The sequence below is a fragment of the Oscarella lobularis genome, chromosome 20, assembly GCF_947507565.1.
Source record: "Oscarella lobularis chromosome 20, ooOscLobu1.1, whole genome shotgun sequence".
NCBI lineage: Eukaryota > Metazoa > Porifera > Homoscleromorpha > Homosclerophorida > Oscarellidae > Oscarella > Oscarella lobularis.
Window position 1 is genome coordinate 980,048 of NC_089194.1, and position 16,148 is coordinate 996,195.

The following is a 16,148-nucleotide window of genomic DNA, read 5'->3' on the forward strand; positions in this document are numbered from 1 at the left end:
CTTAACTAATAAGATTAATTTAGCTGAAATTCGACAAGAAAGGCTTTAAAGAAAAGAGTCAGTCTATTGAGCCGGAGTAGTACCAGGACATACTTCAATACTAGGACCTTGCGCCACGAAATATAAAATTACCAACGTAAGAAGCAGTAGCTTAAACAAAAGAAAGAAAGGAACAACGAAAACAAATGCTATATGGGCGGGGAGAAATTTTTGCAGCAGAGTCTGCCTCTTCTAGTAGGGACTAGCAATGGCCAAAGAATATTTATTGAGTACACGAATCACACGTCAACAATCACAAACAATGTTATTTTCAAGTTAGGCAAGCTTAATTGCCGGCTGCAGAACTGCTTTTTTCAACTTTCACGAATGTGAACTTGTAGCGTTGCCTTTTCGGAGCTGTTCATGTTGCCTTTCACCGTCAAGCCATGCCCGAGATAACGCTCGTGCCATCCGTTATCGCCTTTGAACGGATCTCCGTTGTACATTTCATAATACATATCATAATCGGCTCTTCGGACTCCCTCGTAGATTTTCACGTTCCACCAGTTATAGTACAAATTGTAATCGAAAGGAACGCTAAAGAGCACTGCAAGGGTGAATGGCTTATCGCTCTTTACTTTGAAAGCGAGAACTCCGACAGCTCCTGTAGCAGTGAGACCTTTCGTTTTGCGTGCGTTGTACACCAAAGCGTGGTTTCCTGGAACTGTCTCCGGAAGGAGTGCGTCTGACGTACCTGACCAGTAGTAAACGTTCAAAGGCTCCCAATCTGTTGGCGTGTGATTGACAACTCCGAAAGCAATTGCTCTCGAGATGAAGTCCATTGGATCGAGTATTTCTTTCAGGACACTCAAAATTGAGGAAGCAGACGAAATGACATCTCCTGGTGATGCTTTTTTCAAACCGCTCATGATTCCAACTTGGCTGAAAGATTTTACAGTACAAGTGAACAGAAAAGTGGCAGTTGTGTAAATAATAGTTATTACATGGCTACTTATTTTTTTCGCACTCTTATACCAACGTACAACCGAGGGTAAATCGTAAGTGGGGCCCCGTTCCCTATAACCTCGATCCCTACAGTCTATTTCAGCTCACCTTGGACTTCGTAAATCTTCGATATTTTTGCTGTGAAGCGTCGTACGAAGTTCAAATCCCTGGCTCAAAATCCGTTTCGCTCACTGCCCCGGATGTGTCCGAAGCTGGAGTAACCCTGGTGGAGTCAAATATACACGGATCTCTTCTAAGATCTGTTGTGAAAGCTTCTACGCCTCAACCGGATCTGGTTCACTCCGCGTCCTCGTTCTCTCCTCAGCTGGAAATGGCGAATAGCGGCATAGATAGCGGTGACGGTTGCTGTTAACTCTTCTTTTGCTGCTAGACTATTCGAACGACTACTATACTAGCCTTTTTTTCGGCTGTCGAAAGCGGAGATAAAGAAACCGTGTCTTCACATATTCGACGTAATCCGAATGAGTGGAAGACAGCGAAAAATCAGGTGCCACAAATCAGAAAGTCCAAACTTCGACTCTCTCACCGCGTATTTAGCATGGAAAAACTTGCCTTCATTTGGCACGTCACGCTGAAATGGCAAGACATTTGATTTCAGCTGGAGCAGATATGGAAGCTCGTAATTCGGTATTGATTTATTAGCAATCACTAATCATGACCTAAAATATTAATAGGGGGAACTGACGCCCTTTCTCTCAGCCGCTGAGAATGGATATAACGAAGTGATGGAAATTTTAATAGCAAATGAATGCAATATTGATGCAATGGGTCCGGTAAGTAAAACTGTCATGGGGGATTGTTACTAATGAGATGCTTGTAGTGGGGTGAAGCATTGGCATATGCAAGTCATGGGGGTCATTTGGAAATTGCTAAACGACTCGTTGGATTGGGATTGGATTTCAATCATAAATGTGATATGGTATTCAATTTAACGTTTAAATATTGGCCACATCCGCAAATATGAGTGCTAGTTTTGATGAATAGAGAGTAGAACTATGGTCATCACTTTCAAACAAAGTGATGTATTCTGGGCAGAGTAATCAAAATGAAATGGCTGTGGCTTCTATCTAATAAACCATGCAATATTTCAGTACAATCACTTTTTAGTATGGCAGCACTTCCCTTCATTATGCATGTTGCAAGGATCGAGTTGAAATTGCAGAATATTTGCTTTCAGTTGGGGCACACATTGAAGCTGTCAATGACGTATTGATTTATTAGCAATCTATAATTATGGCGAAGTTTATTTCATGCAGTAGTTTGGAAGAACGCCGTTTTTGGAAGCCGTTTACTTTGACAGTGAAAGAGTGATGAATGTTCTAATTGCAAGGAAATGCAGTATTTATGCAAGGGACAAAGTGAGATACCCCGAAAGGCAGTTTAGCTTCTAATCTCTGAGTGATGTAGGAAAATAGAAGAGCCATTCAAATTTCTGAAAATACCGTTATACTCACAGAAAAACTCGAGAAGATTTTCAGCGAACGAGAGGAAAGCATAGATGAAATTTTGTAACGTATTGATATGAGTTTCCGTAGGCTGCTTTTTCTACAGATAGAACAGTTTCAGCGGATGAAGAGGTAAATGTAGGCATACGTCCTCATAGAGCCAAGCATTAAAATTAATACGTTGCGCTCATACGCAAGTGAGAGGTAGAGGAATTGATTCGATGTCCTTCCCAGTGTAAAGGTGGCGTTAGAGACGATGTTATAGATAGAAGAAACCATTGTATCGTTGTGCACGTCGAAAAAGCATTCACAAACAAATTTTGGAACAGCACGGGGGCCTTGTCAATCAATGATTTGTTAGCAGATAAATAGATGAGTACAGGTCGCGTTAGAGACGAAATTTTTGGAACAGCACGGGGTTGTCAATCAATGAATTGTTAGCAGATAAGTAGATGAGTAATCTGAATCAGTATTTACAATTCCATAGCTTCAAATTCGCCTTGATAAGCGTGAAAAGGAGAACGAACGTCTCGCAAAAGATCTCCGCTCCTCCCAACAAGTAAATGGTTGATGTTAGATAGTGAATTATTTTGTGTATTGCGCTTCTTTAGCTCGTTCGTGAGCTTCAGCGTCGCCTACAAAAGGAGAGAGCGTCCGCTCGAGCAAAATAGAGGAATCTCATCGAGAATCTTCATTCGTCTCACAGGTTAGTGGGACAACAGTAAGTAACGCAATGAATGCTATCTTATCATTCATTGTGTATTTTTATGCTTGTCATTTTCTCTATGGATATTTTTGATTTCTTTTTCTCATTTTATTCCTGGATGTTGGGATGCTTTTTTTTGTCATATTTTGTTCATATACGGGGAGGCGGTATTATGTCCTCTTTAGTTTTACGACTGAACTAAGTAAGGTATCTGGTGCATGCATATGTTATTATTTTATTGTATTTGACTCTATACAGGTTCGCCTCAAAATTCTATGACAACGACATTGTACGGGACTTCGTTCACTGCGCATCCTTCGTCCTCTCAGCTGGAATTCTCTCACAATGGCGAACAGCGACGACGGTTGTCGTTATTTCTTTTGCTACCGATCACTCTAACGATTTCGTGTGTTTCTACTAGCCTTTCTTTCGGCTGTCGAAAATGGAGATAAAAAAACCGTGTCTTCATATATTCGACGTTATCCGGAAACGTGGAAGACAGCGAAAGATGCTGTGCAACGAGTAGTGTCGAATCAGAAAGTCAAAACTTCGATTCTCTCACGGCGTATTTAGGATGAAGAAACTTGCCTTCATTTGGCACGTGACGCTGAAATGGCAAGATATTTGATTTCAGCTGGAGCACACATGGAAGCTCGTAATTCGGTATTAATTTATTAGCTATTAATAATCATGACCAAATAATTAATAGTTCAATATGACGCCCTTTCATTCAGCCGCTGAGAATGGAAATAGGGAAGTGATGGAAGTTTTAATTGAAAATGGATGCAATATTCATGCAAAGGGCTTGGTAAGTAAGACTGTCATTGGGGTTGTTACTAATGAGATGCTTGTAGGATGGTGAAGCATTGGCATTTGCGAGTTCTCGGGGTCATTTGGAAATTGTTAAACGACTAATTGGATTGGGATTGGATGCCAATCATAAATCTAATCGGGTATTGAATGTAACGTTTAAGTCATGGCCACATCCACAAATATGAGCGCCAGCTTTGATGAATAGAGTAGAACAGCATTGGTGCTTACTTCCAAACTAAGTGAAGTATTGTGGGCGGGAAAATCAAAATCAAATGGGTGTGGCTCTGGCTTCTATCCAAAGAACCAGACAATATTTCAATACAGCCGTTTTAGAGGCGCAACACTTCGCTTCATTGGGCATGTCGAGAGAATCACGTTGAAATTGCTGAATATTTGGTTTCAGTTGGAGCAGACATTGAAGTTGTCAATCGGGTATTGATTTATTAGCAATCTATAATTATAACGAAGTTCATTGATAGGAAGAGAGAACGCCGTTTTTGGAAGCCATTTACTGGGGAAAAGAAAGAGTGATGAATATTCTAATTGTAAAGGGATGCAATATTTATGCAAAGGACAAAGTGAGATACTACGAAAGACAGTTTAGCTTCTAATCTTTGATTGATGTAGGGAAATAGAGGAGCCATTCAAATTGCTGATTTTCATAACCACTTTACACTGAAAGCAAAACTCTTGAATATTTTCAGTAAACGAGAGGAAGGCATAGATGAGATTTTGTGACGTGTTTATATGAGTTTTCCATAGGCAGCTTCTTCTACAGATAAAGCAATTAGAGCGGATGAAAAAGAGGAAACAATTCTACAACGAGAGGTAAATCTCTCTCATAGAATCAACCATTATTATTACGTTGCTCTTGTACGCAATTGAGAGGTAGAGGAATTGAATAAATTTATTCGATGTCCTGGGAAGTGTCAAAGTGTGGGATATAGATAGAAGAAAGACTTTATGTCGTTGTGCACGTCAAAAACGAACTAAAAAACATCCACCAATCAATTAATTGTCTTGAAACAGCATGTGGAGATTGTCGATCATTGACTTGTTAGCAGATAAATAGATCAGTATTGTGACCTAACGAAAAAATGTTATTCTAGTGTTCACACAGTTAGGAAACATTGTCAAAGGTGCTGATTATTCAAAGTCTAATAAGAATGATCGTTTTCTAGGCAGAAGAGACGACTTTGAGAGAAGATTTAAAGTCCTATCGTCATCCACCCATCTTGCACCCATTTGTCTTGGAAAAGAGGACTCAAGACCTGTCTCACCAGGTCAGAACAATGATATTTAATCTGAATTAATGTTTAGTGTTTATTAGCGTGTTGGTGAGCAGCAACGTCGCCTTGATAAGACGGAAGAAGAGAGAAATGTTGCCTGTGCGGAGAAAGAAAGTCTCGCAGAGGTATATAGCTGTGCTAAAGTGGATTATTTTATGCATTTCTTTAGCTCGTACAAGAGCTGCAACGTTGTCTTGATAAGTCTGAGAAAGAGAGAAACACTGCTTGTACGGAGAAGGAAAGTCTCTCCGATGATCTCTGCTCGTCTCAACAGGTATATAGCTGTGCACAAGCTAGACAGTAAATGTATTTCTTAAGCTCGTACAAGAGCTACAACGTCGCCTGGAGGAGGGGAAAGCTTGTACTCGAGAAACAGAAAGAAATCTTCATTCGTCTCAACAGGTTGGTTGGTGGGATTAGTGTTACTAATAATAAAGGGATTCTGGATTCTATGGCACGTTGCATTTTGTTAGCTCGTCCGTGACCTGCAGAAAGAAAAAGACACCATTCTTTCAGAGCACGAAGAAAAAATGAGGGAAGTTCAGTTCCTTCGTGAACGAGCAGAAACGGATATCAGTAAGAGATAGAAGGGTAGTACGACTCATAAACTATGATTACTTATTAGGAAGGATGTCTGAACGTTGTACTCAACTGGAACAGCAGCGCAGTAAAGAGATATATGCAATGTTATGCCTTCCTAAGATGATCTCTTATTAGGAAGGACTTCTGAACGTTGTACTCAACTGGAGCAGGAACGCGACGAAGCTCGACTCGTTGCCCAAGAAGCGCAACGAAACATGAGCCAATGCGAAAACGTGCGTCAAATTTCTTCAACCGACATTAAAATAAGTGACGTCAAACTCGGCAGCGGATCGTTCGGAGGTAATTAAGTAGGATGATCTATGATTTGACTAATTCTTTATTTAAGACGTTCGTGTGGGTCGTTGGCGCGGCTGCAACGTCGCCGTCAAAACCTTCTACGAGTTTCTTCGCGTCGACGTTTATCTTCGTCGATTAGAACAAGAAATTTCAATCTGCAGCAAAGTTCATCATCCCAACGTCGTCTCTTTGCTCGGCGTCATCACTCAAGATAAAATTCCACTGAGAATCATATCAGAGCTTCTCGAAGCATCTCTCTCTGATATCATTGTCGCAGCCGACGGTCCTCTTCTTCTCAGAGAGCAAGTCGACGTCGCAATGGGCTGTGCGTCTGGAATCTGCTATCTTCACGGACTCGGCATTCTTCACGGAGACATTCGATCAACAAATGTCGTCGTCACGTCAGTAATGGAAGCGAAAATCTGCGATTTGGGAGCAGCTCGTTTTTCCGAAATCTACAGTCGGTCGGCTGGGCCAATGAGTCCTCCTTACGTCGCTCCGGAAAGGTCCGAACCGGGTCAGCACAACACTAAAATGGCCGACGTCTATAGCCTCGGCGTGACGTTCATTGAATTGATGACGGGAGAGCAACCGGCAGCAAAAAAGAGAATGGCCCAAGCAACAAGTGTTCGCCATCCTATCATAAAGCGTCTTGGCCTAGCAATGGTTGAAGTCGATCGTTCGAAGAGGCCTTCAGCAGCGGAGTGTTTGGCCAGATTGGAAGTCATCCAGGAATCTGACGAGGAATACAAGAGTTGTCCAGCGAAAAGAATGGTCAAAGGTAAGATGCATGGGGGAGAGAAAGTGGAGCTAGTGGGTGAGCCATGGAACTAATACAGAATATCCTTGACGCAATACTGTACTATCTTAAGCAAGTCATTAGTAGTTTTTAAGTTTTGTTTTTGTTGATTTATTAGTCATTTTTCTTATACGGGCGGTAACTGTTATGATCCTATTTGATCTTTGACCAAGAGACCTAGTTTTACGAATGAACTAAGGTATTGGAGTCTCGAGGATAGCAAGAATAGTCATTTGAAAGAGCAAGAACCTCAAGGAATTTTGGCGGGGCCCCACAGGAGGTCTCGAGCACGAAACGAGCCAAGCGGCGAATTGCCGTTAATCAAGCGGCGAGTCGCCATCGCCACGACCGTCGATCAAGTCGAAGCGATTCGCCACGCAATGAATCGCGCGGAAAATGCAGAAGACGACATGACGGTGGTAGACGTCGATCGAGAAACTCTGCAAGAAAGCTTCGACGGCAAAGTTGATTGTAGACGGCAGGCAGATGTCGATGCGCGTTGGTTCACGCAGCGGGAGCGCTGCTTCAGATCGACGAGACTCCAAACCTAAGGAGAGCGCCATTTGCTCAATGTAACGTGACGTGGTGCTGTATGTGTAGTGCAGCCAGAGATTAAATAGGAGATATCCTATTATACCCTATCCTATTTAATCTCTGGTGCAGCCTCGGACCCAGGCCTCTCCCACGAGCTAACAATGTTCGTGGGAGAGGCCTGGGTCCGAGGCTAACTTCTGAGATCCTTTTGTAAGCCAAGCGCAACTTGCATTCGCGGAATCACCTAACATTTATTTAGCTGAAATTTGAAAAAAGCTTTTATTGTAGTAGTCAAAGAAAAGAGTCGGTCTATTGAGCTGGAGTGGTCCCAGGACTTACTTCGATACTAGGACCTAGCGCCACGAAATATAAAATTACCAACGTAAGAAGCAGTAGCTTAAACAAAAGAAAGAAACAACGAAAACAGACGCTATTTTCTCTTCTAGTGCCGAGAGAAATTTTTCCAGCAGAGTCCGTCTCATCTTCTTGCACCTGAAATAAGTCAGATTCCTCTGCTGCAGGAGGTCTCCTTGCCCTCACAAATTCTCCTCGTTTTCTCCGGTCGATCTCCTCCTCGACGTCCTTGCCAAAGTCGAAAAAACGATCGAGAAGATCGGGAGCGCTGTCGTCTGGGGACTGTTCTAATTGATCCATTTTGTCCCTCGCTTCGTTGGAGAGAACCTTGAAAGACAGGACAGGAAGATAAGTGAAATAGGTTTGGGCGCGCTTCTGTTTATTTTGAATACCTCTAATTCGTCGAGTTTTTCTTCAGCTTGGTTGCGCTGAATTTCTCTAAAATGACGTTTCTTTTCGCCGAGCCACGTTTCCATGTTGGCAACCACTTCGACTTCACTTATCAATTTTTCGGTAGACGCCTTGATGAGGCTAAGCCTAAGAAACAAATGAAGACATATATAGGTACGTTACACATTGGAACCTCTATAAACTAATAGCTCCTGTAATAACCTAACTCGTTTTACCGTTTGAATTAGTTATAAGCTACAATACTGGATTTTAAGGTTCCACATGTACAGATACTCCCCCTCCTACCTGTCTTTTACTCTCTTCTCTAGACCCGCCCATTTCGACGTCACGTCACCGAGCATTTCCTCCAAACCCGGTTGCTGGCTCTCCGGAAGAACGTCTCGCAGTTCCTCCGCCCGTCTCCTTAGCTCGTTCAATTCGTCCTCTCGTCCGGCCATCTCATCCTGAAGCTCAGTGCAATAATTCCTTTCTCTCGTCAAAGTATCAATGTCCGCATTCGTCGCCCTAGCAACGGCATCAAATCCGGCTCCCTTCTCGTCCAGCCAATCGCGAAGCATATTGCAGCCTTCCTCGACGTCAGGCGCCCCTCTCAATTTACTCAACTCCGCCTTAAATTCCTCAACCTCGCAATCATTAAAACCAACCTCGACGTCAGTTAAATACGTTTCCAACCCCGCGTTCTCCGTCTCGAGCTTCGTAACCTTTTCGCGCGCGAGCTCAACCCTCTCGCCGACGTCGTCAATAAAACCGCCCTGACAGGAGTCGATATCCCGTCGAACGGCATCGACCAACGCTCGTTGAGCCAACCAAGAACTAAGACCCGATTCGAGAAATTTAACGACTCGCGAGTGTTTTCCCTTCAGATTGACGAGAGCCGACGAGAGACCCTCGTTTTGAAGAACGTCCACGTGCTGCCCCACGGCATCTAATTTCTCACGAGGTATCTAAACATTTCCGAATTATTTATTTATTTATTTATTTTTTATTCTTTTACGTCCGCTTCTTTCAAGGCTTTCTCGAATGTTTGGGCGTTGCCACGCGACGCTTCGAGTGCCCGTATATCCGCTTCCGCTTCTCGCATTAGACTTTCGACTTGCATTTCTTTGACGCGAGTCGCGCCTCTCGCTATGACGCTCTCAAGCTCGTTCTCAACCTGTTCGGCTCGTTTTTCGTGCGGCGCGACTTTTTCCTTCTTTGCCAGTAGATGAAGACCTTCGAGCGTCTCGACGGCCGACGCGAGAAAGTCGCGCTGCTTCATCACTTCGTCGTCGGAGAAAACGCCGCGGCACTCGCGCGCGCTATCTCGACCCAACGCGCGTCGAGCCCTCTCAACGTAATCGCAGACGATTTTCAATGACAAATTGAATCCCTGAACGAAACAGGTAACTTCTTGGCACTTTAGGATGCCGTTCTTGAGCGCGACGATCGTCGACTGGAGCTTCGCTTGCATGGTGCGTAGATAGTCGAGCCGATTGGGGGGCGACGTCGGAGGATGATCCCAGTGGGGTGCAAGACGATCTACGAGACTCTGAACGGAATCCGCGTGAGTTTCGAGGCACTTCAAGGAATCCTAAGAAGAAATATATTATTTAATAATTAATTTTTTAATTAAGCCGGATTTGCATTAATTAATTAACGGACGCAACGCAATGTACAATTGGATGTTATTGTAGTTGTTGTTGTTGTTGTTGCTGCTGCTGCTATAACGTACTTACTTTTCCTTTACCATATAAGGAAGTTACGTTGCGTTGCGTCGCTAATTTAACGTAAATCCGGCTTAATTATATACTAACCTCGAATTTCTTTTGCAGCTCGCCGTCCGCTTCGAGATCGCATTCGACGTCGCCCGTTGCAACGAGTTCCTCCGCCCTTTCCAAGTCCTTCTCGACGACGCTGTCGACGAACTCCCGCGCCTCTTCGTCCAACTCGCGACGCTCGAACAGCTTGTCCTGCTTGCGCTTCACCGTCTCCAAACGCGCGCGCATCTCATCAGGACTGCTACAGCAGTCGCCCAAGCCGCGCCCCTGCAAACGTCCGTAGAGAATTCCCGCTTCGCCGACTTTCTCCTGCTGAAGCGTCATCTCCTGAAGTAGCTCGTCCAATTGAGTCGTGAGCTCTTCCTCTTGACCCCGCCCACACGCCAGATCTCCCAATAATGTTTCGATTCGATCGAAATAGGCGTTCAGCTCGTCACTGATTAATATCAATTTAATTAAAAATTCGATTTCTTCGAGTACGGTTTTTTGGAGAGCGCAGGCGCGATCGTAGCCGCTCAGGAGCGCGGCGAGTCGCTCGGCGAGATAGGCGGGCTTTTCCTGACGACTTTGCGCGGCGATTTCATCGAGCAATTGACTCAGACGCGACAGTTTCGAATTTTGAATTTTGTGATGAGCGAAGAAGTCGCGATGTCGCTTCGCGTACGCTTCCGCTTCGGACGCCGTCGCGATCGTGTCGCTCTCCTCGAGAAGCGCGTTCGCGTCGACGATCCACTCGTCGAGTTCGACCGATATGTTGAGGAACTCGGTCCAGGTTTTGAAGAGAATTTCGACGGGGGTTTGAAGACACAGAACCTCTTCGACCAATTTTTCGTATCTGGAAAGATCAAAGGTACGTCAGTATATATATGTAATAGACTTTCTTACCTGTCTGTCACTACTTCCACGTCGAGTTTGACGTCTGCGCACGCGGGCGCGAGTTGCTCGCCGTAGGCGCGAAAGTTCACCATGACTTCCTCTTTTCCGTATGCCGTCACTTCGTCTTGAAATTCTTGCACTTCGTCGCGGAACGCTTCGATGCTGTCCACCGTCGCTAGGTCGGATTTATCGTGCTTGTTCTCCAGCTGAAGAATGTGAGACTCGTTCTGCTCGAGCCACGAAACGATTTCTTGCATGTCTTCAATGAAGATTTCCCACACTTCGATGTCTTTGTCTAATTTCGCAGCGAGTTGCGCAGCGGATTCGTTGGTTTTAGCGAAGCGAGTTCGAAGCGTCGTCACGGTTGCTGTGAAATCAACCGAAGCGCCGGCCCGTGGTTCGGCGTCTTTGGCGAGCTTAGAGACAAGTGCTTCACACGGAGAGGCGAAATTCGTCTCGGAGAAAAACGTCTAATGTGAGGAAGGTATCATGTAACCAAATACTTATTATTTATTATTTGATTACACCTCTCACAAACCAAAAGGCGTTCAATCTTACCTCGTGAATTTCCTTCTGCTTCCTCACGGCCTCCAGAGGCCCGCCGGTCTTCTTGCTCTTCTCCAGCACCTCGTCCGCCTCGTTCAAAAACTTCTCCAACTCGCACTTCACCCGTTCGAATTCAAACGTTCTCATTCGTGTCGAAGCGATGAGTCTCACTTCGACCCAAGCCTCTCTCAGCGAAGTCAAATCGTCCTCGAAGCGACGCGTTTTACCCACGCTGACCCCTCGCACTAAATCGCTCGCCAATTGATCGAGCGTCGACATCAATTCGTCGCCATGACAAAACCAATCGTCGTCAAATATATTCACATCGACGTCACCGGGCTCTCTCACCTGCGCGATCTTTCTCTCGAGACTCTCGCGCGTTTCTTTGTAGTCGGCATTGCCCAGAGTGAAGCGACGCGATTCTTCGAGAGACGACTTCAAGGCGGCTTCTGATCGGTCGAGAGTGACGGCCATCGTTCCGATGTGAGCCGTAAGCCAACGTGGGTTGGGAACCAATTGAGAGTCTCGATCCTTGAGTCCTTGTTCGATGGAAGAGACTGACTCTCGGACTCTGGGTAACCTTTCAAGGAGATCCTGTGAGATAATTAGATTAGTCAAAGAGCGGTGGGGATCAGGGTTACGTAGATATTTATGTATACAAGGCTACCAGAATGACAGAACCATAAAGGAATCTGTCCTGAAGGAAGCTCCTCCTCTTTCTGGAGGAGGAGACCCCTTCCCTCCCTTTTTGCCACGTGATCAGTCAGATCGGCTTACGCGTCACCCAAGCTATCAATATACGAACACATAATGATCTTTCATACTTGCGCTTGAGATTGAGGGCTCCGCTCCCTGCCCACCACTTCTTCGTTCGACTTGGACACGTGATCAGCTTGAGTGATCCATTGAAGAACGTCGTCGTAATATGTCTCGCAGTCCTCCAGCAAATTGTCAAATTCGAGATGTTCTAAAGCTTCAAAGCGTTTCCTCAAGTCTTCGAAACCGGCTACGTCTCCTTTTCCCATCTCCACGTATTGTTCGAGGTAGAGCAAATTCGCGCGCTGTAATTGCAAATTGAATATCTCACGATAATCGTCAACGTTCTGAAGCTTGTCGTTGAAGTCGCCAAATAATTCGTCACGTGCCGCTTCTGCTTTTTCTAGCCACGTTCTGAATTTTTCAAAAGCGGATTGAAATTTAACTACGTCTTCATCAGCTTCATCAGCGCCGCAGTTAAAATCTCGCTAAAAGGAATAAAGTGTATAATAAAATGAGAAAATGGAAAATTACAATATCTTCAACAGGACTTTTGTCCTTCAAAACGTGATGCCATTCAGACAAATAAATCAACACCGAATGTTCGTCTGCGTCACCTGAGCAAAAGTCTGCAACAGAGAAGTCAATCATTTGTTCCCGCAAAATAAATAAAAAAATAGTTGACCTTCCGGTTCTAATAATTTTTCGACTCCAAATTCTTCCTGTCCAATACGAAAAGCTTCGTCGAGTCTGACATCAACCGGTTTGGATTTCCAGTCTGCCAGGTCAAGTAAACTAGGTCTAAGTAAGAATAACTGCTCTTTAGGAGGTACAGTAGATAGATACCCAAACGTTCAATTAACCTAAAAGACGCTATAAGGGCTCCAAAGGCTAATCCGTCCTTCCAACTCTTTCCTAAGTCAGTAACCTTGACATCACACCTATAAATAGAATTCATGAAGAACAATTTAGGCGAGAGCGAATTGTTACTTAGTCATTTTATTTTGAAACCAGGAAATCAATTCTCTTTTTCCAATATTGCTCTGCACTTTAGCCTTAAAATTCTATCAATTACTAAAGCAAATTATTAGATTATAGGTTTCTACATTATAAAATCTCATGATTGCCCAAACAAGGCCCAAAGTTCCGGTAGGATCCCCGTCCAGAATTTGCGCAACCGTAATTCCCGTATAATCAATCTTGCAAAAACTCAATCACCCTAAATTTTAGTATGTATTCTATTAGATTAGTCCGCACCCCTTGATCATCCAGAAACGAAAACGCCTCGGTAATGTTCGCCTGAAAATGAGCGCGCGAATTGCCGCGATTGCGTTTCTACGAACATCCGGCTCTTAATTCCAGCGCGCGCAAGTGTATGACGACCGCGAAGCCGTACCAACGATTCGCCGGATATGGCCTCGAGCAAGTCTAATAACAGGAAGCCGTCGTGAAGGTCCTCCAAAACGTCCTCGCACGGGTTTCCAGGTAACTAAAACGTAAACAGACGAGCGCACGAAGGCGAATTCTTCGTCGAAAGTCGTTATAATATCAACCGGAACTTACGGAATCCGACGACGACGTCGCATTTCGAGCCTAAAGCGAAATGAAATGATTTGTACGAAGTAAGTTAGCGTTACACGATACCTCGGCGAGTCGTTTGTTGATCCATCGCGTGAAGACGACGCGTTTTATGGCTATCGCTCTGCCTGGACGCCGTTTCGGAGGACGAAGAGAACAGCGAGCGTACGTACGGTACAACATCCTGGCTACCGTCGTTACCTTTGCTTTCCATCGTTTTCAAACTGGTTCGGGAAGCCATGTCGACGCGGAAACCTGAAATGCGAGTGTTTGCGCATGCGCTTTGACGCGAGTTTGTCATTCTCTTTGTAGTCTTGTCGGATCTCGCTTTCCTTTCGCACTTTGAAGAGCAGCCGTACATCGGCGACGAAACCACGGTGAGTTGCAACCGTTTGCAAAGTGGGGCCCCTCTTAGGAAGTCCTGGCGTTTGGCACGTACGAGCGCTCCCCTGCCTCGCGGAAATATTCATATTGGGATAATACTCTCATACACACATGTGCACGAATAGCTGACACGTACAGGACATAAAATTCACATGCAACACTGAATAGTCTCTTTTTCCTGATGGCCCACTGCCTTTATGAGTTTCTCACAGACACGTTGCGCTGCAGTTTTCGGCAGCACAAAATGTTCCAAAGCGAACTCGTAAGCGTTCTGACCCAGAAACAGTAGAGCACCGAATTGACGAGAAAATTCAGCGTCAGAATCAAATTCGAAGCGAGGAAAGCGTCCGAACCTACTGGTCGAAAGGCGCGGATTAAAAGTATGGTGATATTTGGAGCAGGAAATATTGCGTTCGAGGAAATGATAGCAACGACGTACCAGAAGGCTTTGGATTTGTAAATAGGAGTCGCGAATTGCCCTGTTTCCTTGCCAGTGCCATTGGACGCCGTTCCAGTTAGTCGTCGTCGTACCGCGACTCTTTGAATGACTAATCTCAGAGTTTTGACCAGGTAAAATATGACAAATGCCAAAGGCAGCCAATAGGATATGCCAAAGTAGACGAGCAAAAACGATAGATAGTTGCAAGGATTCGAATTGTCACGCGTGCAGAACGTTGTAAAATAGCCGTCCTGGAGCAATACGTATTTAAAGACGTACTTTGCCCAGGTGACGAGAGGAAGCGTGGCAATGATGATTCCAATTAGACACGTGATGGCACTTGTGATGGCAGCCCTTCGAGTGGTTACGTCAGGTGCAAGGGGATTTCTAATAGTTAGGTAGCGACTTCGTGAGACATTGACATTGACCAGCAGAATTGCCAGTGCCATAAGAAGAGAACGGTTTGGCAAGCGGGTATCATCCTCTGATTTCCGTAGTCGTAGTCGTACAGTGCGAAGATAAATAGCCACAATCCGACGATGGCGCTAAGGACGTCGGAAAAAATCATATTGACAATGTAGAGATTTTGGCCCACGCGCAGAACGCGCACGCGAGCGATAGCTGCGAGAGCAATTGTGCATAGGGAAAGATGAATGCAAGCTGGAATGACCAGCGCCACTTGAATGTAATGGTCGCTGCCAATGAGATTCTTCAAACCGTCTGTTGCGTTGGATTGATTATGACTCGAATTATTTTCCTCACAACCCGATCCACTCATGTCACCTTGAAGTTGCCAGCGTTCTACTGACCAAGTGTAGAGGTACACAAAGACCGTGACTACGTCACACATTGATTTGATTATTTATTTAGTATTCCGTAACCAGGTGCACTAGCCGTCTCAGACGAGCATTCGCGCCATTCCCAGAAGTGGTCGCTTGTTATTACTTCCTTGAAAAGAAAAGTAGTCGCACTGGACACCTCTGTTACCTATACACAACGTTGAAGCAAGACCATTATTAATCAGAATAACATTTGCCTAGGCGCTAAATCGGCGTGCACTCCTTGCGTTAGGACAGATTCATTTTATATCCTCTGCATTTCTCACAGCGCTAACCTTTTTAATTAATTAATTTAATTTGGGCTAGCTGGCTGTTGATGCGTTTGTAGGACCAGTAATTGCAAGCAAGTTCAACGAATGCTGTGATTATTTCTAGCGCCACGTGTTGGCGTTTTTTCTGCAGCGCGGCCTCAGGAATATTTTTTCTAAGTGAATGACCGTACGCGGAGTCGTGGATCATGATCGACTGCTAACAGCTCACCGAAGGTCGGAAGAGTGAAGTAGACTGCTCGAAATGAAGAGAAAAGATTTTTTGTTTGTTTCTATATAACATTATTTTTCCCGAGGAGGGCTAAAGATGAAAGAAATGACGCAATTTTTTTTGTAATTGTTGTGAGATTCTCTAAAGTAACTGTTCTGACAGAATAGCTTTCCTGAAATTAAATCAATCATTGACACGACCACTGTTCTTTACATTGGTAACTCCCGTATACAGTAGGAAAACGGCTTCTCGCTAAAA

At 44.6% G+C, this 16,148-nt stretch overlaps 3 protein-coding genes and 2 long non-coding RNA genes across 7 annotated transcripts; 4 read left to right on the forward strand and 1 right to left on the reverse strand.

Annotated features, from left to right (window-relative positions):
- Window positions 1-16: 16 nt before the first annotated feature.
- LOC136199143 (uncharacterized) lies at window positions 17-8,496 on the forward strand. 2 transcript variants are annotated; one of them, XR_010672991.1, is made up of 3 exons: window positions 17-136; window positions 7,917-8,185; window positions 8,243-8,496. It is a non-coding gene; the product is annotated as an uncharacterized lncRNA (long non-coding RNA). The 2 variants fall into 2 exon arrangements; XR_010672992.1 differs by lacking the exon at window positions 17-136 and adding an exon at window positions 7,765-7,852.
- On the forward strand, window positions 984-3,121 carry LOC136199231 (ankyrin repeat domain-containing protein 6-like). Its single transcript, XM_065989403.1, has 12 exons — window positions 984-1,030; window positions 1,078-1,340; window positions 1,401-1,492; window positions 1,543-1,632; window positions 1,680-1,778; window positions 1,826-1,924; window positions 2,113-2,211; window positions 2,265-2,363; window positions 2,413-2,491; window positions 2,539-2,582; window positions 2,938-3,009; window positions 3,062-3,121. The coding sequence occupies exons 1-12, from the start codon at window positions 984-986 to the stop codon at window positions 3,119-3,121; spliced, it is 1,143 nt and encodes a 380-aa protein (XP_065845475.1).
- Window positions 3,131-7,070, forward strand: LOC136199232 (serine/threonine-protein kinase TNNI3K-like). Its single transcript, XM_065989404.1, has 18 exons — window positions 3,131-3,358; window positions 3,415-3,520; window positions 3,578-3,678; window positions 3,730-3,819; window positions 3,866-3,964; window positions 4,011-4,109; window positions 4,303-4,401; window positions 4,449-4,547; window positions 4,597-4,687; window positions 4,736-4,797; window positions 5,151-5,252; window positions 5,300-5,383; window positions 5,428-5,532; window positions 5,577-5,660; window positions 5,732-5,834; window positions 5,884-5,925; window positions 5,976-6,140; window positions 6,187-7,070. The coding sequence occupies exons 2-18, from the start codon at window positions 3,502-3,504 to the stop codon at window positions 6,969-6,971; spliced, it is 2,229 nt and encodes a 742-aa protein (XP_065845476.1). The 5' UTR covers window positions 3,131-3,358; window positions 3,415-3,501; the 3' UTR covers window positions 6,972-7,070.
- On the reverse strand, window positions 7,702-14,025 carry LOC136199132 (spectrin beta chain, erythrocytic-like). Of its 2 annotated transcripts, XM_065989268.1 has the most exons (18): window positions 13,950-14,025; window positions 13,815-13,876; window positions 13,734-13,763; window positions 13,567-13,659; window positions 13,428-13,505; window positions 13,277-13,369; window positions 13,161-13,225; window positions 13,034-13,111; window positions 12,856-12,971; window positions 12,705-12,799; window positions 12,239-12,658; window positions 11,427-12,008; window positions 10,878-11,338; window positions 10,029-10,827; window positions 9,230-9,805; window positions 8,521-9,179; window positions 8,217-8,361; window positions 7,702-8,151 (listed from the first exon to the last, which is right to left on the reverse strand). In XM_065989268.1, exons 1-18 carry the CDS (start codon window positions 13,987-13,989, stop codon window positions 7,780-7,782), a joined length of 4,764 nt encoding a protein of 1,587 aa, XP_065845340.1. In that variant the 5' UTR covers window positions 13,990-14,025; the 3' UTR covers window positions 7,702-7,779. The 2 variants fall into 2 exon arrangements, with proteins under 2 accessions (XP_065845340.1, XP_065845338.1); XM_065989266.1 differs by lacking the exon at window positions 13,950-14,025 and having other exon boundaries at window positions 13,815-13,943.
- Window positions 13,644-16,089, forward strand: LOC136199142 (uncharacterized). The gene is made up of 2 exons (XR_010672990.1): window positions 13,644-15,391; window positions 15,442-16,089. It is a non-coding gene; the product is annotated as an uncharacterized lncRNA (long non-coding RNA).
- Window positions 16,090-16,148: the final 59 nt, after the last annotated feature.